Genomic DNA, 24866 nt, shown 5'->3' on the forward strand with positions numbered 1-24866 from the left:
GGTCAGCTTACGGGAGGCCGTAACGGAGTCGGCAGGCTCCACGAGGAGTCCTAAGAAGAAAGAGTCCGAAGGGGGTTCTAACGGGCTGTGCTGGGGATGGGGGGCCGTGACAGAACTGCCGGGGGGCTGGCGGGCCGGAATGGGGTCTGACCAATGGAAGTTACGATGGGTGGGGTCTACCGGGGACCCGGCGCAGCGATCGGGTGTCTGGGAGGCTCCCGGGCAGACCGCTCACGGGGCGTCTCCGCTGGGGCGGGGCGGGGCGGCCCGCAGGAGCCAAAGAACGAGACCAAGACGTGGGCCGGGCCGGGCGGCTGGGCCTCTGGGCGGCTTGGGCGGGTCTTACCTCGGGCTCCGCCGCGGTGGCCACTGCAGCCCCCTCCTCTTCAGGAAAAGCCACCTCCCACCCGCGGCCCCAGAGTCAGGCTGCCGGAGACAGAAGAGGCTGAGGCCACCGAGGGTCGAACGGTTCCGGGAGGGTGGGCCCAGCTGCCTCAGGGTCCGGGAGAGCGGCCGCCGCGCATCCCCCGCCCTGTCAGAGAGACTCCGCCCGGCCCGGGCAGGCACATCCCCCGCCGCACCCCGCCCAGAGAGCACGCGTTGGACCGCCGCCTCGACCGCTGTCGCCGCCTCTGCCGGCGCCGCGGGTGCCTCCTCCGCCTCCTCTCACAGTCCTTGCGGTACTCTCCTCAGCCACCGCCAACCGCAGCCTCGTCCCTAGTCCGCTCAGGCCCGCGCGCCCCCGACCCCGCGCACGCGGCCCCGCCCCGCGCGACTCCTCGGCTGCAAAGGAGCAGGCGCGCGCGCACTTACCTCCCACGCCCCCTACAGCCTGCCAGAGCCGGCCAGCCTGCCGGCCCTGCCCCCGCACGTGACGCGGCCGGAGAGAACCGCAGGCGCTTGCGCGGGCACGCCCCGTTCGTCTGCCCCAGGCGGCCCCGCCCAAACTTTTCTTCCTCAACTTACGGCAGAGCTCGGAACCCTGCTTCAGATTCTCACTGCGCTAGAGAGGAATGTCGCAAGGTTGGGGTAGAAAACTCTGGGTTTGCGACTGTAGCTCTCGCTTTCCGGCCAATACTGAGGTGCCTGAAGGCTGGTTGGGGTTGGTGAGGCCCGAGGCAGGTAAGAAGCCGCCTCCCCAGTTCGGTTGGTCAGGCGGTCTGTCCCGTCAGGCAGCTGCTTTGCGGCCCTAGCCGACTAAGCGTGTCCTTGCCCCCTCCCCAGTTCTGGCGCAGGATTCTCAGCGCCGCCCCTCTTCGCCCCCGCCCCTTCCCACACACACGCCCTCTCCTCTCGCGTTTCCCCGCCCCCGACCTCCCGTTTCCTAGTCTCACTTTTCCATTCATTTCTCAGGCTTTTCACTGAGTGCTCTCTGGTGCTTTAGACTCCAGAAAGTCAGAAGCAAATGAAACAGTTTTCAGCTTTCTGAAGTGCTGTGTTACATGGGAGACTTTGAGAGAATCCGCAGTGGTAATAAAGTAAAATTATAATGGAAAAAAAAAACCCACAGGGTCCTCTTCGAGCATAGAAAAGGGGCCCCTGATTGTGTGGAAGGACTTGGGGAAACCTTTTCCAAGGTGACCTTTTGGCCACTCTTGTGTTAAAAGGCTAGTGAGCAGTAGCTGGTCAGAGAAATATGAGAGAAGACAGAAGCAGAGAATAACGGACACAAAAGCCAATCATAGTACTGGCCGTTAAGAGTAAAAAGAGGAATAGCATCTAGCAGGTGGAAGCCGTAGATGTAGATTACCCTTTAAGGAAGCATCATAGTAAAAGATCGTGAGAGAGATGAGGGGCTAGAATATGGGGCGCAAGAATGTTTTCTTTAAAGGTGGGAGACAGGCGTATAAGTGGTCCAGTACCGTGGAACCCAGAAGTGGACAATTCATGAATAAGAATGGCTGATTGATAGCCTCAGGAACACTAGTGGAACTCACTAGTTGTATGCACGTTACATGTATGCACTACTTGTATGCACGTTAGAATAACCTTAGAAGTTTAAAAAAACAAAAACAAAAAATGCTATTGCTCCATTCAAGACCAATTAAATAAACTGTGGGGCTAGGGCCCAGGCATCAGTATTTTTTTTTTTTTTGAAGTTCCAGAGGTGACTAACGCTGAGGGTTGAGAACCACCAAAGGAAAGAACAGGAAGTAAGGAGGGGCAAGAAGTTGATGGCATTGGCTCTGAAACATTAAGATGGGAGTTGTTGGATGAGAACGAGTTGGGGATGGAATGAGAAGCTTGAGCAGAGTGATGGAAGTTTTCGATAACCACTCTGGGAAATGGGAAAAACGATGTCATCTTTGCCTTCAACACAGTTACATCCCTCAATGAAGTCCACTTCAGTTAAGGCTCTCTTCCTCTCTCTCCCCTTCCCCACTCTCCAACGTTTATCAACTAGGGATCCAACCTTAGGGCTGAATCAAGAGTAATCTTTATTTCTGTCCCCAAAGGTCAGAGCTAAGCAATTTGAGATTCAAAGACTAACTTTACCCCCTTGGAGATTACTGCATACAGTGCCTTGCCAATTTAGAATCTGTCTTTTATTATTCATTCACTCCATCATCATTTAAGTTAGGAATGAGATGTAAAGATAGTTAAGATATAGCCCTATTAAGACCTCATATATCATATTAGGGAAAACAAACCTCCAAAACAAGCAATTCACTCGGCAAGCAGAGAGGTCTTTATAAGGCAATGCCAAAGCCAGTGAGTGCATGGCTACTGTCTTTTAACCAGGGCTAATTCAAAAACCTGTCTATCTGCCTCCAAACAAGAGACAGTTACTGTTGTCTAGTATGACTGGGACTTAATATGGAAAGTAGGGGTGGGGCAGAGATAAAGACGGTGAAGTAGGTGTGAATAGATTTTGAAGAGCCTTGAATTCCATGCTAAAGTGTTTAGATAATCTACTATAAGCAATTAATCGGTATAATTCGATACCTATTAACTTTTTTTACACCAGGGGACTTCTTTGGCAGCCTGGACTATGAACTCTATCTCAGAATAAGGTTTTTAAATATATAAAATAAAATGCATACAACAAAATCAATTTTATCAAAAGTTTTAAAAATATTAAAACAACTGTATGATGTAGTTATATTTGTGCTTCTTTATGCATTAAATAACATCTGGCAGCAGGTCTAATTACATAATTTCAAGGTAGTGATGAGTATAAATTGTATTTTGAGATACCTATAGTAACTTCAATGTGATATGAAAATATATTTCTATTGGTGACAAAGACATGGGGGCTGCTAATACTACTGTGGATTATTGCCTATACTTAGTGAAGAAAATGGTAAATTTCAGCTAGAGATTGCTAAAAAACAAGAAAGCATTTTTTTTCCCAGTCCAAGTTCATGGAACCCTAATTCTAGCGCATCCTGGCCCATGAACCCTAGATTTATAAAAAGCTGACTGTAATAGTTTTAAGCAAGAGAATGACAAATCACTTCTCTGTTTCAGAAAAGTACTAGAGTAGTGTTCATTTCCCAGCCTGTCTGTGGAAGTAAGGGAGCTGGCTACTTTCTTCTCCTCCTATACAGTAGAGGCAGCAACCAGTACTAATCCTCTGTTGCCTAATAATTTGGGCCTGCTGGAGTACTGAGCTTGTGCCTAGGTATGTAGGAGCAGTACTAGGAAATTAATTGGAAAAGATATGAATGATGTGGAAATCATTGAATGCCAAGGTATAATTGTACTTAAATTGGTAGATAATGGAGAGATGTTAATATTTTTGGAGTAGAATAATGTAATTAGAGTTCTCTTTGGAAAATTAGAAGTAATGGGTAGGTTGGATTGTCAAAAGAGAAGATAGGAATAAATAAATAAGTAATTTTTTTATTTTTTTAGTGTTTATTTATTTTTGAGACAGAGAGAGACAGAGTGGGAACAAGGGAGGGGAAGAGAGAGAGGGAGACAGAATCCGAAATAGGCTCCAGGCTCTGAGCTGTCAGCACAGAGCCCGACGCGGGACTCAAACCCACAAACCATGAGACCATGACCTGAGCCGAAGCCGGATGCTTAACCAACTGAGCCACCCAGGCACCCCATAAATAAGTAATTTTAAATAAATTTTACTGTAAAGTGATCTCTAAAGGGTCTGCTAAGTTACTTTGTTTCCCCAGTGTGACTGACCAGTCTAAAGAAACATAGATTGAACTGAATTACATGCCCTTCTACAGAGATGTCCTCACCAGTGTAGAGGTCCATTAGCATTTTACAGGTCAAGAGTCTAGCCCATTCTTTTGTATTGTAAGTGATAATGTTAGTACTTCTGATAGCCAGTGGCTTTACCAAAGATATAGGTTCCCAGGTGTTGCTAAGGCCTTTCTTAGTTAAAGTCCATCTACATGTATAAGTCCTACCTTTCTGACTTTTTAAGGTCAATATTTCTCTCTCCTTGTCAATCCCTTAAACCTCTTGGATGAGTAAAATGCATTAGCAAACAAGAAGGAAGTTCTCAAAGCCCAGATAACCTGTCTCTCTAGAAACTAATCAGTATTTGGTGTGCCTGGGTGGCTCAATCGGTTGAGTATCCAACTTCAGCTCAGGTCATGATCTCACAGTATGTGGGTTCAAGTCCCGCATCGGACTCTGTGCTGACAGCTCAGAGCCTGGAACCTGCTTCAGATACTGTGTCTCCCACTCTCTCTGCCCCTCCCATGCTCATGCTCTGCTCTGTCTCTCTCTGTTTCTCAATAATAAATGCATGTTAACCAAAAAAAATTTTTTAAAGAAACTGATCAGTACCAAACTATGCAAAATTTACTACCCAAATTCCAGCTAGTTCCCAACTCGTGTGTTTTTTCAAACATATTCAAAAAATTAATTATGGGATCCAAATATTACTAATCCAAATAGGGAATGTAAAGTTAACTTTCTGAACCAGATTCTCTGAGAGACTACTTTCTTCAGCATGACTAGCCTATATTGATTTTGTCCATGTAACTTTTGAAGAAATTTGGATAGTGATATGGTTTAACAGACTGAAAATCAAGTTTGTATAGAGGCTGACCTGCCTCCTTTTTAAAGGAACAGGTCTATCTGAAAGCAGAGAGAATACTTGAAATTTCTGAAGCTTTTTAAGAATTTTTATTACAAAAGATCTCAGAAATTTCCTTTCTCTGGCTTCCGATTAAATGGCTACCCTTTCCACACCTTTATCTGTTATGAAAGCATCAAAACACAGTCCTGACACTGAAAAAAATTGTCCCATTTACAATTATTATTTTTGAGCATCTAGATTACAGGTTAAAAAACTTGAGGACTTCCTTCCCTTATGTCCAGTGAATAAATAAATACTCTCAGAGTAGAGTGGTGGGTTCAAGTCCTCCCTCAAAGCAATAGCCTGGGAATTTCTGGCCTTAGTTGGCTCTAATTTTCTCACTACTATTTGTTGTAGCAATTTGGCACTTTATATTAGCAGCTAAAATAAATAGTTGCTGGACATGTTTAGCCCTACTTAATAATATACAATTCAAATTTGGTTAGGTAACTCACAAATATTTGTGTTAATTGACATTTAAAGACAAATTTCTAAGACAGAAAACTCTCTGTGTATAATTGGGTCCCTTCAGATCTTGCTTTCCTATCAGCACAATACAGTAAAACATAAATTCATTATTTTTTTCATTCATTCACTAAATATTTATTGAGCCCCAGGGCACCTGGGTAGCTCAGTCAGTTAACCAGACTGACTCTAGGTTTTGGGTCAGGTCATGATCTCTCCGCCTAATGGGTTCCAGCCCTGAGTCAGGGTCTGCACTGGCAGTGTGGAGCCTGCTTGGGATTCTTTCTCTCTCTCCCCCTCTCTGCCCCTCCCCAACTTGCTGTGACTCTGTCTCTCTGAAAATAAATATATAAAAAAAAATTTTTTTAATGTATTGAGCCCTACTATTTGCCAAGCTCATTTTTGAAATCCATTAATTAGGAGTTTGTGATAAGAATTTACCTCTTAACTACCTATGAAAAAAATAATTTACCAGGCTTTGAAATCTACAGGACAAATAAGATTAAAATGTGATGAGTTTTCCATACTCTTTCAAACTGTGTTTGCATATAGCTATTGTGTGCTGAACACAGTGGTTATTTATGAAATCAGGCAGATTATAACTTCAGCTTGATCATACCTTATTACCTTTAATTTGTTTATACATAGATAAAATAAAATTCTGTCCACTCCTTCATAAAATGTTATCTTACTCAAACCTCTCATTAAACCTATTGGCCTCCCTACACGCTGTCTTTACAACCCCAGATATTTCAAATTTTGCTATTCTATAAAGTCATTTCTCAAAAGCTTTTAAGCAAAACACAGTTTGAGGAAAGGCTGATTTTTATGTCAAGTGTATAGTAAGGAAAAAAAACTATGGTACAATAATAAATGGAACCTTTGAGTTAGAAACAATAGACTGAAAATAAAATTATTTTCATGGTCAATGACATCTTAGCCATTGATACCATGCCTCGTTACAGAGCAGTAAATAGAGAACCTTGGTGCTAGAAGAAATTCTAGAAAATCATCTAGTTTATCTTCCTGACCCAAGGCGGGACCAAATGGAATTTATACTTAAAATACTTAAAAGTTAAGGATTATGGTAGCAGAGTTAATAGGCATCATCATACCAGAGGTTTTTCTACTTTGAGCGCTGAATTCCTCTATTTGTAAAATATTGATCTCAAGAAGAATATTGTTCAGTCTATAAATAACTTATAAAATTGATAAATCTTCCTATTTATAACAATTTTGTGTTTTAGGAGAAGTTTTTCAAAATGTGTTTTACTTCTGTATTTTATTCAGGAAAAAATTTTTTTACTTTAAAAAAAATTTATTAAATTTTCTCCAGTTTGTCAAGCTCTAGAGAAACAAGGATGAGTAAAATCTAATAATCTTTGCCCTCAAGAGGGATGTATAAATCTTGATGGTAATTTTTACATTCCACTTTATACAATTCTTTAGGTTTTGGCTAGCATTAAAAGGAAACATTTAATAGGGGGAAATTGAAACCAAAAAAAAAAGTTTGAACTCCCTTCCTGAAAATATTTCTGCTTATGCTGCCATGAAAAGCACATTTGATCTTTGGATTTGATTCTTTTTGTGAAATTACAAATGAAATCATACATTAGAAGTTGAACATAATCTAATTTTAGTAAACAAATTAATTTTACATCTTTGTATCTGAAGGTTTATAGAAGAGAGATTAGACTTTCTCTGTTTTGTTTTTTCTTTTTTTCCAGAGGACAGAAGAGACCAATGAGTTGAAAAAACAGACATATTTTAGGTCAGTTTAAGAGTGGGAGATGGTATATCTTTTTTTTCCTGAATAGAAATAGCTGTATTTATTGGTTATATGCTCATTATAAAAAGAAAGGGGAAAAATGTAAAGCAAACAGTATTAATAATTCTCTTTTTTAAACTATATTTAAACTTTGGCTATCATTCTTGATTATTTTGTGTATATTTTTCTTGTATAAATTTTTATATAAACCTTTTTCATAGCATATCATAAACATCTTTTCATGTCAATAAATTTGTATCTACAACCTTATTTTTTAATGACTGAAAATATTTCATTGTATGAAAATGTATTATTTAAATATATAAGCCCTCTTTTGAACTTTCAGATTGTTTCAGTTTTTCTGTTATAAATATTGCTGTGAAGAACCATCCTTCTTAAATTTTTGCACACATTCTTAATATTTCCCTTAAGATAAATTTCTGAAAGTGTAATACCTTCACGTAGACATTTCTTAAGAGTTAAAAGATAATGGCAAATTACCCTTCAAAAAGCTTGCATTTGTTTATACTCCTATCAACAATGAAAATGCCTGTTTTCCCATGGTCTCTCAGCAATGCTAGTTATTATCAGTTTTCCTCATCTTTGCTAATCTGATAGGTGAATAATGAAATCTTGTTTACCTTGATTTCCTTTGATTACTAGTAAAGTGTTGAGTATCTTTTCATGTGTTTATTGGCCAGTCACGTAACTATATTTAGCTCCATTTTCTTCTAATCTTTTTCTTTTCTTAATATTTAAGTTTTACTCCACCTAAAATATGATTTGATATAAGCTATGAGGTAGAGATCTAACTTCTTTTGTTTTTCTTTTTGTTTTTTATCAAATGATCAACAGGTTGCCTCACTGCCATTTATTAAATAACTCAGCAAGTATATCCCAAACTTTACTACACAGCCAATAAGATGTTGATAGATATTATGTTTTAAAAAAAGTGTCTCATGGTCAAATGAGTTTGGGGAAAAAAATGAGATCAAGAAAATTTACGTTTCCTTATTACAGAACTTCTAGCTAGCCTCTAACATGATTGTGTGCATTATGAACCCTCAATAAATTGTTTTAGGATGCAGCATTTCTCTAACTTATTTAACCATATAATCTTATTTCTATCTTTCAAGAAATCCCAATGAAATCTGAGGACTGTGCTGTCAAAATACTAACCAATAGCCACATGTAGATATTTAAGTTTAAATTAATTAAAATTAAATATTCATTTCCACAGTCCTATGTGGAACATTTCAAGTGCTCAGTTGCCACATGTGGCAAGTGACGACTGTATTGGACATTGTCGTAGTCATCAAAGTACTGTTGAACAGCACTGCTTTAGAACATTGCTCATTGAAACCGACTCCCAACCTAGTGGTTTTTTACTGAACCAGCAGCTTCTTCCCTTACTTATATCAGCAGGCAATCAGATTGGCTTCTGTTGAATTGTAGATTTTCTCTTTAAGGTAGTTTTTATTACCTTTTACGTAATAACCTTTTTTTATAATAAATATTCTAGTAATATATGTTTTAAGGATTAATATGAAAAAGTATCTTCCTTTTGCTAAAATTAAGACTTTAGGAATTATTCTATACTATGAATTCAATGTAGCTTCATTTAGCTACAGAAGTTGGAAAATGTAATTAACTGTTATTGTAGGGTTTGTGTATATTGACAATATATTAACATCATTGCCCCACTCAGGTCGAGAGAACAATTTTCTCTGGAGTTAGCATTCACCCTTCTTCTGCCAAAAGTAAAGCAGAGCATAGAGTCATGCCCTAGCTAAATCTATCCCTTATGACTATGTGGCCTTATAAAAAACACAAATGTGCTTTATTTTCAAGAAATTTCCAAGGCCCAGTATTATCACCCTAAATACACGGAGCAGGGAAGAAAACTCTTTTTGAGAACCTGCTATATATGTCAAATGACATGCTGAGTGTTTTCACTCATGTTTTTATTTTGTGTAAGAATCGTATGAGACAGGTATTTTATTATCTCATTTTACAGATAGGAAAATGAGGCCCAGAAAGAGAATAAATAACTTGCCCAGATTCACATAGATAGGCAAGTGGCAAAGTCAGAGGCTGGACCCAAAGCTTCCTAGCCCCGAAACATAGAACTATAATATATTTTGTAGGACTTTACAAATAGAACTATGAGGAGGTTATTGTCTTCCCAGTTCACTCTCCAGTCTCCATTACCATCCACCAAGGCCAAGTACACAGGTCTTCTTATTATTAAGTAAAAGAGGAGAAAAGACAAAACACAAAACCAAAGCAGAAAAGAAGATATTACAGACAATGCAAACATCTTAAAAGGCCTTATTTCTCTTTTTTCCCCATTTTATATTTTCTGATTCTTTATGAAATGTTTCATTCATGTGGCAAGCAGTTATTGTATCTCAGATGTGTCAAACACAGTGCTCACTGTACAGAAAAAAAATATCCCTAAGATGATTCTAGATGGTTCTTGGTTCTTTTGCTGGATCCCTGCCTGCCTCCTTTATCCCTACCCCATTAGTAATGGGATCATCATCCTTTTGGTCACCCCATCTAAAACCCACAGACGATTTCCTAATGATTCTCTTACCCACTGTTCTCTGATCACTTATTTAGCCTCTGTCTACAATACCCTTCCTTCTTGCCTCCCCATTTCTACTACCATTTCCCCTGATTTAGGTCACTTCCTCCTACCTTCACTTTCAGTAAAAATCTACTTGATCGCTTCCTCCAGTTGCTCTCCCTACCAATTAATCCTATGTACTATGGCTGAATTAATGGATTCCCATTTTTTCCAGTATAAATTCCAAAGCCTTTCACCTGGACTTCAGTCTTTTGCCATTTAGCTTCTAACACTCTTCCTTGGACCTTCACCTGTAGGGGTACAGATTCCTACTTCATTCCGGCCAGACTGGACTGAGCCTCTACAGGCACTTCCCTTGCCTCTCTTACCTTCTTAAAGCTGTTCTCCATGCATCGAACTCTACCTGCCTTTCAAGAGCCAGCTTTTAGGCCACTGTTTCCTTGAATTCTTTCCTGATCTTAGGTCTGTTTCCCTTTCACCCTCTTACCCAGGAGTGATTGTTCCCTCTTCTGACTTCCCATACATTTTATTTCTGTCCCTTGTGGGTTTCTGATCTTATTGACTATAAGCCATCTTATACATCTTGATTTCTTCCACAGCAGCTAATATTAGGTACTCAGTAGGTGTTTATTGAGTAAAAGAATTGTATATTCACTCTGTGTTCATTATAACATAATAGGCTTAAGCTCAGTCAGGGTAGAAACTATGACTATTTCATTCCCATTCTCTATTTTCAACCCCTAGCACAGAGGAAACACTCAGTAAACATTTGTTAAATGAAATACATCTCAGTTATCTGTTATTGGGATATAAATTTCCTGACACAGCAGATGTCTGGAAATACTACTTATGTTTTTTAAAATCTTAGTTACCAATGTTTCTTCATTATAGAATGACAAATACTGTAGGATAAAGGTCATGTATTAATATCCTCACTTTACAGAAGAGGATACTGAGGCTTAAATAAATTGAATAGTTTATGATCATACGGCCAATGAGTAACAGAACTGAATCTAAAATTCAAGTCTTCAGATGTGAAGTTTAGAGTTTTTCTTGTATAACAAATATTTGGCCAATGGCTGGTTCAATTCCATTTGCTTTAGAATTGTTGAGGTGAGGGGTGCCTGGGTGGCTCAGTTGGTTAAGTGTCCGGCTTCAGCTCAGGTCATGATTTCACGGTTCGTGGGTTTGAGCCCCGCGTCAGGCTCTGTGCTGACAGCTAGCTCAGAGCCTGGAGCCTGCTTCAAATTCTGTGTCTCTGTCTCTCTCTGACCCTTCCCTGCTCACTCTGTCTCTCAAAAATAAATAAAAAGCATTAAAAAAATGTTATAGAATTGTTGAGGTGAAACTGTTGCTATCATGCTAGATGGAATACAGCTAGATCCTTGATTGACCCATTGTCTATATGTTGGATGTTTTCAAAATCAAACAGAACACTAAAACTATTTTCTTGGGGTGGCTGGTGGCTCAGTCGATTAAATGTCTGACTTTGGCTCAGGTCAGGATCTCACAGTTCATGGATTCAAGCCCCGCATCAGGCTCTGTGCTGACAGCTCAGAGCCTGGAGCCTGCTTCTGATTCTATGTCTCCTTCTCTCTCTGCCCCTCCTCCATTTGTGCTCTGTCTCTCTATCTCTCTCAAAAATAAATAATAAACATTAAAAAATTTTTAAAGAAGCCCTTAAAAAATATTTTTTGAAGAAAATCTTGGCCACTTACATCACTCCTTCCAAGGTGAGATGCCTGTCTTTTCAGGCACTCTTCTCTTTGTAGGATCCTGTCCCTAGTTGGCTTGGCTATTAAGATGTAGGTCTGATTTCAGTGTAGAGAGTAGGTCTCCAGGTATTTGCCAGGAAGTACACTCTGGTACTCACCACTACATAGTGTTCATTGAGAGCAGGAGGAAGAGATTGAGGGAGTTTTTCCTGATGCACAAGCAGTCATTCCATTTTCCAGTCATTCCATTTTCATATTAATTTACTCTTAGGTCAGATCAGCAGTGAGCTGAGCACCTAGCCTCCATAGACTTGTTTTCACTAGACTGCTATTTATTCATTTGCCATCAGACTGGCAAATTACAAGAAACTGCTTCATCTATCATAAGAATATTGCAGGACATTATTCATTATGATATACCATGTCTGTTAGGAAAATTTCTTGAAATAAAACTGTCTAACCTTAATACAAAGAATGGTTTTTACCTCTCCTGAGCAATTGCTTTGTTTTTACCTTACAGACATTGTGAATGTTTAACTTAATATTCTCTGGTTAGCTGCCAAAAACCTTAGAGCCAAATTTGGCCCACCCATAGCAACTGTGCTCTGTGCCTCATTAAACTTTGTACTAGGCTCCAGTTTATGTCTCTCCTGAAGTTATTCTCTTTTCTTAAGAAAATCTTAAGATTTTCTGGGTGACTCACTCAGTTAAACATCCAACTTCAACTCAGGGCATGATCTCATGGTTCGTGGGTTTGAGCCCCACATCCAGCTCAGTGCTGACAACTCGGAGCCTGGAACCTGCTTTGGATTCTGTGTCTCCTTCTCTACCCCTCCCCCATTTACACTCTGTCTCTCTATCTCAAAAATAAATAAACATTAAAAAAATATTTTTAAGAAAAAAATCTTAAGATTTTTTCATGCCATCTTATTTTGTATATGTATATTAGTATGTATGTGTGTATATATATTTCTCATAAACAGCCTTATATTGTTTCTGAAATACTTCAGGTTATATACTCGATGCACATAAAACCATCTTTGGTACTTCTTAATTACCTCATTTACTTTAGGGTCTTTTTCTTGAGGGGTATATTTTTTCTTATAGGTTTCTGCAGAGTTTTGATTACAGAAAAATGGCTGTGCCACAAAATTTTAGTATTTTAGTAGTGTAATCAAATGGTAAAATACCCGGTCCAATGGCCAGAATTGATTTAATTGATTATTCTACCCCAGTCTTTCACAGAAATGATATTATTTTCTTATAATATGCTTTGTTTTACACTCTCACCATGCATGTGACCATTTATTGCTGTTTTAATGCTGCCAGGTCATTGCACAGCAGTTAACTCTCTCTGGCTCAAATATTATGTTACCTTCCACACTTATCAGACGTCTTGTCTTCGTTAGCACCTTACCTTCAGTTATCATGAGCGTATTAATCTTATACTGTCTTGCTGTACTCTAAGTTAGTCATGCTTTTGTTTGGACAAGATAATATGAAGAGAAGTTTGCTTCCAATCTTCACTTGCTTTCACTGGTGTGGGGCACTATGTAGATTTTCCGATCTACTTAATTAATTAATAATATAAATGCTATTGATACAGGATTTTATGTTCTTTTAATACCTTCAAGTAAAATGATTTGGCATTTCTGGAACTTACTGAGGCATGTAAGCAGATATATACCCTTTATACAGACAACAAAAGCAAGGACAAAATCATTTAAATTTTGTGATAAAAGTAGGGCTAGATCCAAGGCTCCTGATTCCTGTGCCTTACTACCTTTCAATGATAAAAATTTCTAACTTATAAATATTACATAGTCTTTATCTTACCCCTGGAGGTTAAATATGAGAAATGGATGAGGAATACTAGATCATTCAGGCTCACAGCTGGGCAGAATCAGGAATGATTTTCATTTGTTCTACTGTCATGATCTTCTGTTCTTGAAATTGTAGTTCCTTTCATTTATTTTTTTAAGTTTTTTTTTTTTTTTTTTTTTGAGAGAGAGAAAGCACAAGCAGGGAAAGGGCAGACAGAGAGAGGGAGACACAGAATCTGAAGCAGGCTCCAGGCTTTGAGCTGTCAGCACAGAGCCCGACGTGGGGCTAGAACCCAGGAACTGTGAGACCATGACCTGAGCTGAAGTTGGACACTTAACCTACTGAGCCATCTGAGCGCCCCATAGTTCCTTTAACCATAACTCTAATTACTGTCACTTTCCATTATGGAATGAGGAAGCAATATTTTTATCTTATCTCTTGAAAATAAATGTTAAGATGGAAACTGTTTTCCCTACTAATAAGCAACATTTCTCTTTAGACTCTTTGAACATTCACTTTAATGTAAAAATAATTTGTCATTGTTATCATGCATATTCCTTTAAGGACCAAATATATGGTTAATGCTAGGAAGTTTGAAAAATGTTTGTTACATTTGAACCAATCTCTGCATTTAAAGAGGAAGATAAAAATTTATGCTTACTGTTTCAGCATAAAAAATTTCCAAAGTTTTCATTTTAACTAATTGTTAACATACAACCCAGAAGCTAGAGTCTCTTGAATGTTTGTTTACTCTTAGTCAGTCATTATTGCTAAAAACTTAACAATTATATTTAATCTTTAAAAAAATGGTAAAAGTAGCTATTTATGATCCCCATTTTACAGCAAGGTATCATATTCAGCAGTAAAATGTTATCTTCTGCCTCTCCTTCAGCTACTGGAATTTCTGACCAGCCCTGGTCAGCACAAGATGGACCCTGTGGTCTTGAGTTACATGGACAGTCTACTACGGCAGTCAGATGTCTCGCTGTTGGATCCTCCAAGCTGGCTCAATGACCATATTATTGGATTTGCCTTTGAGTACTTTGCCAACAGTCAGTTTCATGACTGCTCTGACCATGTCTGCTTCATCAGTCCAGAAGTTACCCAGTTCATCAAGTGTACTAGCAACAAAGCAGAGATTGCCTTGTTCCTTGAACCCTTGGACCTCCCCAACAAGAGAGTTGTATTTTTAGCCATCAATGATAATTCCAATGAGGCAGCTGGGGGAACCCATTGGAGTTTGTTGGTTTATGTCCAGGATGAAAATAGCTTTTTTCATTATGATTCCCATAGCAGAAGCAACTCAGTCCATGCAAAGCAGGTAGCAGAGAAACTGGAGACTTTCTTAGGCAGAAAAGGCAACAAACTGGCGTTTGTGGAAGAGAAAGCCCCTGCTCAACAAAACAGCTATGACTGTGGGATGTATGTGATATGTAACACTGAGGCCTTGTGTCAGAATTTCTTCAGGCAACGACCAGAATCACTATTGCAGCTACTCACTCCTACATACATCACAAAGAAAAGAGGAGAATGGAAAGATCTCATTGCCAGACTTGCCAAAAATTAGCTATCAAAGAATGTTTGCGGCTTTTGAAGTCTCCTCTTTCTGCCCATCCCATTTATTGGATGGCTGTAATCTCAGTGCCTGAAGGAAGATGCCTGGTAGAGGGAAGCTCATTTTTCTTATTTTTCCCTGGAAGAGTGTCATCCTCTGCAATTATCCACATGGAACGTTTCACTTTAACCCTAACTTGAGAGCAATATGCTCTGTGAAAATATCTTGAGGTTATGCATCAAAACCTTAAAACCACACTGTCTTAACATTTATTAAGTCTCTGTTTGTCTCCCTTATTCTTATTGGCTTATTCAAAGGAAACACAGCGATATGTCATTCCAGAGTAATGTTAAAGGAAACCAAGTATATGTCATATCCAGAGTAATGTGAGAAGAACATTAAAGACGAACCAAAAACTTACTGCACAGTCCTACATATTTAAAGAGATCAACTGGCTAAAAGCAGGTCAAGCTCTAACCTAATTCAAGATCTAAATATTATGAGACTCAGTTACTCAATTCTGTGCTATCTCTTCCATTCACCATGCAGAGGCTTTCCTGCCCATCTTTGTAACCTTTGCAGATATTTGATAAAGATGATGTTAGCCCATCTTTCCCCACTCGATTCCTGGAATGCTTTAAGAAAGGGGAATCTTTAACTTCATTAAAATAAATGGCTGTTTGCTCACTGTATGGGTCGACTTGCTATTCTGCATTGATTACAGCTTTTCTTCACCTTCTGTTAGCCATGTACACACTTCTTCCTTTTATATCCAAAGTTCTGTGGTTTGAAAACGCATAGCTGATAACTTCCCAAGGTTGCCTGTTATTTCTAAGAAATATTGCTGTTTTCTAATAGTCATAGTTTTTCCTTTCCTCTCTATCCATTATCTGGCAGAATTGTTTTCAGTTATACCATAGTGATTTCGGGACTATTATTATATCTGAAACTCGCAAACTAAAAGTTGGCTTGTTTTTTGTGATTATAAAGCAGAAAAAGTGACCTTTCTCAACCCTGTCACTTACTCAAAACGCAGACGATGTAACTTTTAAAATATGGAACTAAGAATAAAAAGAAATTCTATCCCTCCTAAGTCATGTATGTGATTTTTCCGAGTTATTTCAAACAATTAACAACCAGATATGTTGTTGGGTACACATATCAATTCTATTCCTAACGAGAATTAGATTGCAGGGCTTATGAGACTTGAAAACCAAAGATTAGTTTCAGCTGTGAAATTTATTTCACCTCCCTCCCCAACCTAACCTTGCCCCCAGCCCTCACAGCCCAAAATAATCTCACCACTCAGGAACCACAAAGGCAGTAACTTAGTTCCTTTTAGTCGGGTGAGTGGGGGGAAACCACAGAGTAAGTAATACAGGTTATACAGGCCCAAGTGAACATGAGTTGAAACTGAAAGTCTGAGAAAGCTACAAAAAAAGTTTCCATTTCAAGTCAGTATGTTTTGGATAAAAAGGAGACCTGATGAAGATGGGAACAGGAAAAAAAAGATTAGGAACTGGCAGACAGCCATAGAGGTGAAATAGGGAGGTGAGGGCAGCAAGAGAAGTGACGTGGACTGCGGAGGCATGAGTGTAGATAAAGATAAGACAATATTATTTTAGTAACTGTTGACTTAGATATCTAGTCTAGACCATGAAAGAGTCAAATGCTCTCTGGGTAAAGCTGTTCTGATACTGCAAAGTACGTTTAAATTCAGATTGTCTCCCTCTTACAAGTGAATACATATGAGAGGAATCTTTCCTGACTCCTAAAATTCATCCCAGAAATAAATTATTTTTTTAACAAAACTAATGAAGTCTTAAAAAAAAAAAAAAACAAGGTCTCCTTTTCCAAATGCATAAGGTGGTTGGACTGTGTCACAAGTTAGTCTTCCATAAAACTTTTGAGTATGACATTTTTAAGTGTTAGCATTATAAATGACAGGAGACCTTAAGAGTTGACTTGTAATATTTCACTAGATACTATAATAGCTGTAGGTCATGTACTTGCTTGACCATACACCATTGATGCTATGTGATACAAAGTAGGGAAAAGATCTATTGTGGTATTGTTTCCTTTTCTCAGAGTCAAAAGAATCCAGTCTGCAAAACGCAGCTTCAAAATATTCAAAAAGAAAGCAAGTTTTTTTAGAATTGGATTGAGCAATGGTTATACTGAACTTCCCTGCTTTCAAATACCCTGATGTATTGCTCCAAAATATATTCATACTTCTCCAACCCAAATCTCAGGGAATTTAGAATTTGGAAGAGTGACCATTTATAGACCCAACTATAGATGATGGTCAAAAGTAAAGAGTTATCAATGGGCTTTTTTTTTTTCTGAGTATAGCTGACACATAATGTTACATCAGTTTTAAGTATACAGTGAGCTTTATTTTTAATGCTGTTCAAGTCATAAATACTGCACGCATTTCACTAGATAGCTGTTAAAGTTCCTAATCACTAGTCCTAATTGGATCAGAATAATGAAAAAATCACAAGTGGATTATATTTCTGATATAATCAGAATACCTTTTTTTACTGTAAATATTACTATCTCCATATTAACCTATGTTTTAATAATACATATTTCATTGAAATGACAAAGTAGAATTTCTTAGTTCTGGTTACTTACTGATACTAAAGTTTTTTTCTTCCATCACTCAAAATAGAAAAGAGGAAAATACAGAAATTTACATGCTGTGCTTATGGGAAAGAACATGAATGTTTTTTAATCAAATTGAAGTGATGTCTGTTACAAATTTATAGCCTCAGGTAGGTTTAAGATTAAATAGCCTCAGAGTGCTTGAGTGGCTCAGTCTGGTAAGCAGCCAACTCTTGATTTCAACTCTTGCAAATCGAGCCTCAGTGTAAAACTTGCTTGAAATTCTCTTTCTCCTTCTGTCCCTCTCCCCTGCTTTCTCTCTCTCTCTCTCTCTCTCTCTCTCTCTTTCTCCCTCCCTCTCTTTCTCTTTCTCTCTCTCTCTCACACACACTTTAAAAAAAAAGGTTGAGTCACCTCATTTACAAAATGAAAGTAGTCTGTTTAAGCAAGTACTATAAAGATTAAACATTACAGGTAAAGCATACAGTAGACACTAAAATAAACCTATTGCAATCTGTCTCACTACCAAATTCCATTTTAAGTCTAACAATGAGTTTTAAAACTTCGTTAAAAGCTTGGTTTTTTAAAAGATTTTATTTATTTAAATAATCTCTACACCCAACATGGGGCTCAAACTCACAACCCTGAGCTTAAGAGTCACACACTCCCACCAACTAAGCCAGCCAGGTGCACCTGAAAACTGAGTTTTATATTGTAACTAACCAGCTGGATAAAAAATGGCCTGGTAATTACTATTATATACATAAGAGAAAACCTATTCAAGGATTGTAAATGGCAACAACTAATCTTCATATCACTTCATATTGTACAAGTTACTTTATGTTACTAGATATTATAATTATATAATCTCATTTGTCATGTTTTCCCAGGTATCATTATTCTCCTCATAGATAAGAAACAAACTCAGAGCAGCTCAGTCAGGTGATTGAGAGGGACAGGGCCGGGAGTCACGTGCACAGCCTCCATCTCCCTTCTCACCCGCGTTCTACCTATTCCTTCATCCCTCTCCCAGAAATAGTGACCAGAACTCCTTACTTGAACATTTTAAGTAATCCTCTCACTGTATACCTTTCATAAATTCAGCGGGTATAGTACAGAAAGCAATATTGAGAAATAGTCATCTCAATTAACTGCTGGGTAGCAGAACCTATATAACTGACTTTGCTTTATATATCAGGTCATTTTGTATCAGCTCCTGACATTGATCTACCGATCTAACACATTTTAAAAGTCCTACATTGTACTTCCTCTCAGATTCCATGAATATGAAAGGTGGGAAATAGAGAGCAGAAGCTTCAGGTATCTCATAAAAAAGAGCTAAAAGGAATTTCATTTTATACAAATAAAACTAAGCAAAATGGAGCACTCTGTACACACGTGGGGAAAATGAGACAAAAAAGAAATTCCACTGAGGAAAACTCCAGTGCTAAATACATGTAAATGAAGTTTCCTTATTCAGGGAAAAGCTAACATGTCAGAGTGTCAAAGGAAATGGAAGCCAATTTCAGTGCCTTTGGTAGGAAGAGTTATCAGGAATCTAGAAAGAATTAGATCCAGCAGTTTGTGCTAAAAAACAAGTGAGAAGGATTACTTTGTGGCTCTCTTCCTTCTGGATACCCAAACGAAGAAACCTGTCTGGAACCCTCTCCCCATGACACAAGCTGGGTCAAGGTTTTCTGTGCTGGGCGATGCTTCCCCAGCCAGCTCATACCCAGCTCTCCACTGCTGCTACCTCAGTCCACATTCCACGAGCCTCCAAAGCCCTTAGCTCCTCCTGCCCTCTGCAACCTCAGAGAGAAAAGGAGTACCATGTACTCCTTCCACTTTCCTGACACCAAATCTACGAACCTACCTGTATCTGTACCACTTTTGAGCGTTGTTGCCTCCTTTTGCAGTGACCCTCATAGGAAAAGGCTAATCCCTTAACCTGTACATAGGACCTTGTGCAAACACACACACACCACCATCATCATCATCATCCTCTCTCTCTGCTGGCTCCTTTCTATCAGCACCTGGATGTATTAAATCTCACCATCTTTAAAAATCAAGAAAGGCATGACTTCATGTCTCCCTCTAGATATTGACCTTTTGCTTTCCTCCTCTTTAACAGCCAGACCTAAAGTGTCGATTTCTCACCTCCCTCCCACTTCTCAAACCACTTTAATCTAGATTCTGCTCCCACCACTGTACAAAAACTTCTCAATAAGATCACTTATGCTTCTTATTTGACTAGTTTTCCTAGCAACATTTAACCCTTCTTTTCAAGCCACTCTTCCTTTAATTGATGTGATACCTAGTTTCCCTAGTACTTCTCTGACCACTCTTTCTTATTTGCCAGTTTCTTCTCAACTTATTAGAGATTCTCAGGGTTTTGTCCCCAAAGCCCTCTTCTCGTCCTATGCACACTTCCTAGGCTCTCTGACCTTGGGCACTTCTCTCCTGAACTCTTCCAAAATTCTACCTGTATATCCTTTTAGCGGACATCTTCCCTTGGATATTTCATAAGTAACTTGAACCCAGAAAATCCTAAAGCTCAACTCATCTTCCCCCGTTATCAAACCTACTTCTTCAGTATTCCCTACCTCAGGAAATGACACCACTACTCACCCAATTCTAGCCAGAAATCTAGGAGTCATCTCTGACTTGTGTGTGTCTCTCTCAGATCACACATCTATCAATCTCCAAGTCATGTTTGTTCCGTATATTAAATATTCTTTAAATTTGTGTATTTCTCTCTGTCACCAATGCCAGCACTCTAGTCCAAACAACCGGCAGCTTTCATCTAGACTACCACAGTAGCTTCTAGGGTAGTCTCCAGTACCATGCATCCTCTCCATCCTTCAGTCCATTTAAATTCTGCCAATACCTTAAAGCTCAGCATAATCTGCCCCCTTCCTGCTTTTCCTGTCTCTTTGCGAGCTAGATCACTCTTGCCCCGCTTTACTGTACTCCACCTCTGCAGACCTTCTTATAGCTCCTCCAACACAACCCGTTCTTTTCTCTCTTTAGAGCTTTCCTACCTGCTGTTCTCTCTCCCCTTCTAACCGCCCCCCCACATTCTTCATCAGGGAAATTCCCATGTAATCTCTTCCTCAGGGAATCTTCCCTGATACACCATATTAATTTGCTTTCAGTGTGCCCAAATCACATATAATTTTTGGTGTTATATCTTTCTTCCCACTAAACTGTAGATGCCCTAGAGGGACCAATCTGATTTGTTCATCATTGAATCCCTGCTGCTTAATATAGTGCCTGGCACAGAGACCCTGGTTGTTATTTGTTGAATGAAAGGATGCAAACATAGAAGCAATTTATCAAAAACAGCCCATCATCCTTCCATGGCATTGCAGCAGGAGTCAATACACCAAGTTATCAGCACATCTCACTCTTGCATAAGCGCCAACTATCGTGGGGGTAGAGAGGTTGATGAACTTAAGCAACCTGACAAAATAAGAGAAACTCACTAAACGTGTAACTCTAAAATGTAGATCTCTTCAATTTCTCTGCTGATTTGAGGTTTTCACATTTTATATAGTCGTAATCCCTGCATAAGCACTTTTTCCTTTTTTTTTTTAAGTAAGCTCTACACCCAACATTGGGCTTGAACTCACAACCCCTAGAAGAAGAGTTACATCCTCTACCAGCTGAGCCAGCCAGGCGCCTCATGCGTAAGCACTTTTAATTCTGCTTTTTTACAAATGTCCACCCTAAATCATTGTCAACTTGTTATGTTTAAAGGTAACATTAGATTCCATCAAGTTAATAGGTCATGATTTTTGTAGGCCTTTCCCCACTACTAAGCTTTTTGGTTAGTTCTGATATTATGAATAGCAGGCTACAAACACTCTTCATAAGTAACTTTTTCATTTCACATTATCTCCTTGAGGAATGCAAAAGTGGAATTGGACCAGCAAAGCATATGAGCAATTTTTATCCCTTCATATAGATAGCCAGAGAATTCTCAAAACAATCAATGTTTAGTACCATTAAAATATATATAATGCCAAAACTAATTCCATGTAGCCCTTCCAACATTGAGTTTCACCCTTCTTTAAATTTATTTCTTGAAGTTGAAAAGATAATAACTTTTATTGAGCTCTTTCTGGGCACTGGGGATTTCTAAGGATTTGGCATGAATTTTCCCATGCAATAATCACATAAGCCTGTAAGGTAGATACAATTACCATCTCCCTTTTAGAAAAGAGAAAACCAGGGCTTAGCACTGCCCAAGTTAAGTAAATTGATGAGGTTGAAATGTAGATGTACTGATTCCAGAACCTGAACTCTTAAACACCATAATGCTTGTTAACAATAGTGGAGGGTTTTGTTTTTCTGTTTTATTTTATCAAAAGGAAAAAGCTTTCTGATTTCACGAGTATGGCATAATGTATTGCTAGAGAGTTTGTTGTTTGTTGAGATAAATATCTAGATGGAGCTTTTGGGTTGAGAAAAGTCAACTCCCTAGGGTTAGCTTGAGTGGGCCAGGGGGATACAAAGAAAGATCAGTTACTCCAAGTAATAAAATGAAAGAACTTTGAATTTTCATTGGATGCCCTAGAAAAAGAGAATGAGGCCTTGGTAAGAAAGAAGCGGAGGGAAGTTGATGAAAAGAACTGAGATGGGATGTGTTCCAGAGACATAGCGGGAGGCAGGGGCCTGTTGGAGATGGCCGATGAAAAATTTCCCAAAATAATGGAGAATGGCTTTCCATTTCTCTGAGCAATCATGTATGCATTGAATTTGAAGTTGTTTTCTGCTCTGTGCTGCAGCCTTCCATTAACTCTAAACCTTGTGTGCAGTTTGGATACACCCACCCATCTTGGTGGTGGGCCACTTGGAGGAATGAAGGGAGAGGACTGGCATATAATGGGCAAGAGGGCAATAGCCAAAGGAACAGGAGACAAGCAGGCCGCATCGTGGTCAGACCCAGGAGACGGAGAAGCCACCTGGAAACACTTGGAGAAACTGAAGTCTCAGGACTTCCCAAAGTGGTTGGAAATGAGGCGGGGACCATTTTTTGTATTGAAAGAATGACCTTTAAACATTAAATTGTTTGGAGTTTCCAGGTTGTAAACTTTTGGGGCACATGCAAGTGAAAACATACTTTTGTTGAGCCATAGTAAAAAAAAAAAATGATTAGCAACATTTATCAGCCTCCTCCTTGACGTGTGGTAATTAGCTTCCAGACCTCTTCCTGGTGCTGTGCTACAGGGCGCCGTCCTCCATCCTCTCCTCTATGCACAGATTCTCAGTTCCTGGCAATATCTCGCCCAGTTTCATGCTTCTAGATACCATCCCTTTCTCAACAATTCCCAAATTTATGTCTCCCAGACCCCTCTCTGGAACTCCAAACCCATGTAGCCCACTTGAAATTCCCCTCTTGGATATCCGAAGCTCATCTCAAACTTAGCATGTCCAGTATTACATTTCTGTATTCCTCCCTCAAACCGCACCACTCATAGCTTTCTCCATCTCAGTGGATGGCAGCTCCATCCGTCCTTTCAAGCTAAAACACAGAATCATCCTTGATGACTCTTTCTGTTTTCTGTTATACTCCATCTCTAGTTTGACAAGGATGTCTGTTGTTTTTGCTTTGAGAATATATCCAGAATCTGCCCATTTCTACCACCTCTGTTTCTACCGTTCTCATCAGAGCCACCATTACCTCTCACCTGGCCGGCCACAGAAGTCTCTAACGGACCTCCCTGCCTCCCCTTTTCCCCGCTAGGAGCTAAGGGTGATCCTTTTAAACCCTGGATAGTAAAAAGCTTGTTACTCACTCCTCTGCTTCCCATTTCATTCATAGTAAAAGCCAAAGTTGTTTTTTTTTTAATTTTTAACACTTATGTATTTTTGAGAGACAGAGAGAGAGAGAGAGAGAGACAGAGAGAGAGAGAGAGAGAGAGAGAGATCATGAGCGGGGGAGGGGTAGAGAGAGAGGGAGACACAGAATCTGAAGCAGGCTCCAGGCTCTGAGCTAGCTGTCAGCACAGAGCCTGATGCGGGGCTCAAACCCACAAACTGTGAGATCATGACCTGAGCCGAAGTTGGATGCTCAACTGACTGAGCCACCCAGGCTCCCCTAAAAGCCAAAGTTCTTAGAGGGTCTTCTATGACCTCCCTGTCCCCCGCCACCCCTCTCTGACCTCACTGAGTAGTCTTGTCCTCTTGTAGTCTCTCTTCAGTACACCTGCATCCTTGCTATCACTCAACAAAGCCGGGCACCTTAGAACGTTTGCCTTGGCTATTCACTCTGCCTGGGATGTCCCACAAAGTATATTCTCTCACTTCTTTTACATCTTTCCTTAAATATCAACTTTTCAATCAGACCTTCCCCAACCATCATCCTCTTTTATTTTTTATTTTGATTCCAGTATAGTTAACATACACTATTATATTTGTTTCATGTGTACAATATAGTGATTCAACAATTCTATACATTACTCCTGCTCATTGTGGTAAGTGTACTCTTAATCCTCTTCACCTAGTTAACTCATCCCCACCTCCCCTTTGGTACCCATCAGTTTGTTCTCCATAGTTAAGAGTCTGGTTTTTAGTTTATCTCTATTTTTCTTTGTTGGTTTATTTCTTAAATTACACAGATGAGTGAAATCATTTGGTATTTGTCTTTCTCTGACTTATTTCACTTACCTCTATTTCCTCCAGATTCATCCACATTGTTGCAAATGATAAGATTTCATTCTTTTTTATGGCTGAGTAATATTGCATTACACACACACACACACCCCATCTCTCCTTTATCCATTCATCTATCATTGGACACTTGGGCTGCTTCCACAATTTGACTATTGTAAATAATGGTTCTATAAACATAGGGATGGGTATATCATAGGGATGAATTAGTGTCTTCATATTCTTTGGGTAAATACCTGGTAATGGAATTACTGCATCATATGGTAATTTTATTTTTAATTTTTTGAGGAAACTCCGTACTGTTTTCTACAGTGGCTGCACCAGTCTGAGTTCCCACCAACAGTGCATAACCATCATCCTCTTTTCATTGCAATATTTTAGTTTTCATTTCCAATCCCAGTTTTCTTGCTTTACACTTTTTATTTTTCCCTTAGCACTTAATCACCTTCTTGCATACTATATAATTTATTGTTATAATTAACTATTATAATTTATCATCTCTGTTGCTTATTGTCTTATCTCCCTCCACTCACCACTGTAATATATAAGCTCCATGAAGGTTAAGATCTTTATGAACCTTATTCACTAATATATCCCAAGCACTTAGCATC

The 24866-nt window shown here is 39.3% G+C and overlaps 2 protein-coding genes and 1 long non-coding RNA gene across 4 annotated transcripts in view; 2 read left to right on the forward strand and 1 right to left on the reverse strand.

Moving 5' to 3' along the window:
- The window catches only part of MYO9A (myosin IXA), a 269955-nt gene extending 269242 nt beyond the window's left edge, over window positions 1-713 (reverse strand). Inside the window, exon 1 of the mRNA XM_029952268.1 lies at window positions 347-713. The gene's annotated coding sequence lies outside the window, so the exon portion shown is untranslated. The remainder of the gene's footprint in view (window positions 1-346) is intronic.
- Window positions 714-953: 240 nt separating this feature from the next.
- On the forward strand, window positions 954-16066 carry SENP8 (SUMO peptidase family member, NEDD8 specific). 2 transcript variants are annotated; one of them, XM_029951347.1, is made up of 3 exons: window positions 954-1122; window positions 7246-7289; window positions 14311-16066. In XM_029951347.1, the coding sequence occupies exon 3, from the start codon at window positions 14347-14349 to the stop codon at window positions 14983-14985; it is 639 nt and encodes a 212-aa protein (XP_029807207.1). In that variant the 5' UTR covers window positions 954-1122; window positions 7246-7289; window positions 14311-14346; the 3' UTR covers window positions 14986-16066. The 2 variants fall into 2 exon arrangements, with proteins under 2 accessions (XP_029807207.1, XP_029807206.1); XM_029951346.1 differs by lacking the exon at window positions 7246-7289.
- A 5164-nt stretch (window positions 16067-21230) lies between these two features.
- On the forward strand, window positions 21231-22664 carry LOC115300776. Its single transcript, XR_003912838.1, has 2 exons — window positions 21231-21269; window positions 22401-22664. It is a non-coding gene; the product is annotated as an uncharacterized LOC115300776 (long non-coding RNA).
- The last annotated feature ends 2202 nt before the right edge of the window (window positions 22665-24866 follow it).

This window comes from Suricata suricatta, chromosome 9 (assembly GCF_006229205.1).
Source record: "Suricata suricatta isolate VVHF042 chromosome 9, meerkat_22Aug2017_6uvM2_HiC, whole genome shotgun sequence".
Classification (NCBI taxonomy): domain Eukaryota; kingdom Metazoa; phylum Chordata; class Mammalia; order Carnivora; family Herpestidae; genus Suricata; species Suricata suricatta.

Coding starts and splice junctions, on each gene's coding strand:
- SENP8 (XM_029951347.1), top strand. CDS start 14,347: ATGGACCCTGTGGTCTTGAGTTACATGGACAGTCTACTACGGCAGTCA.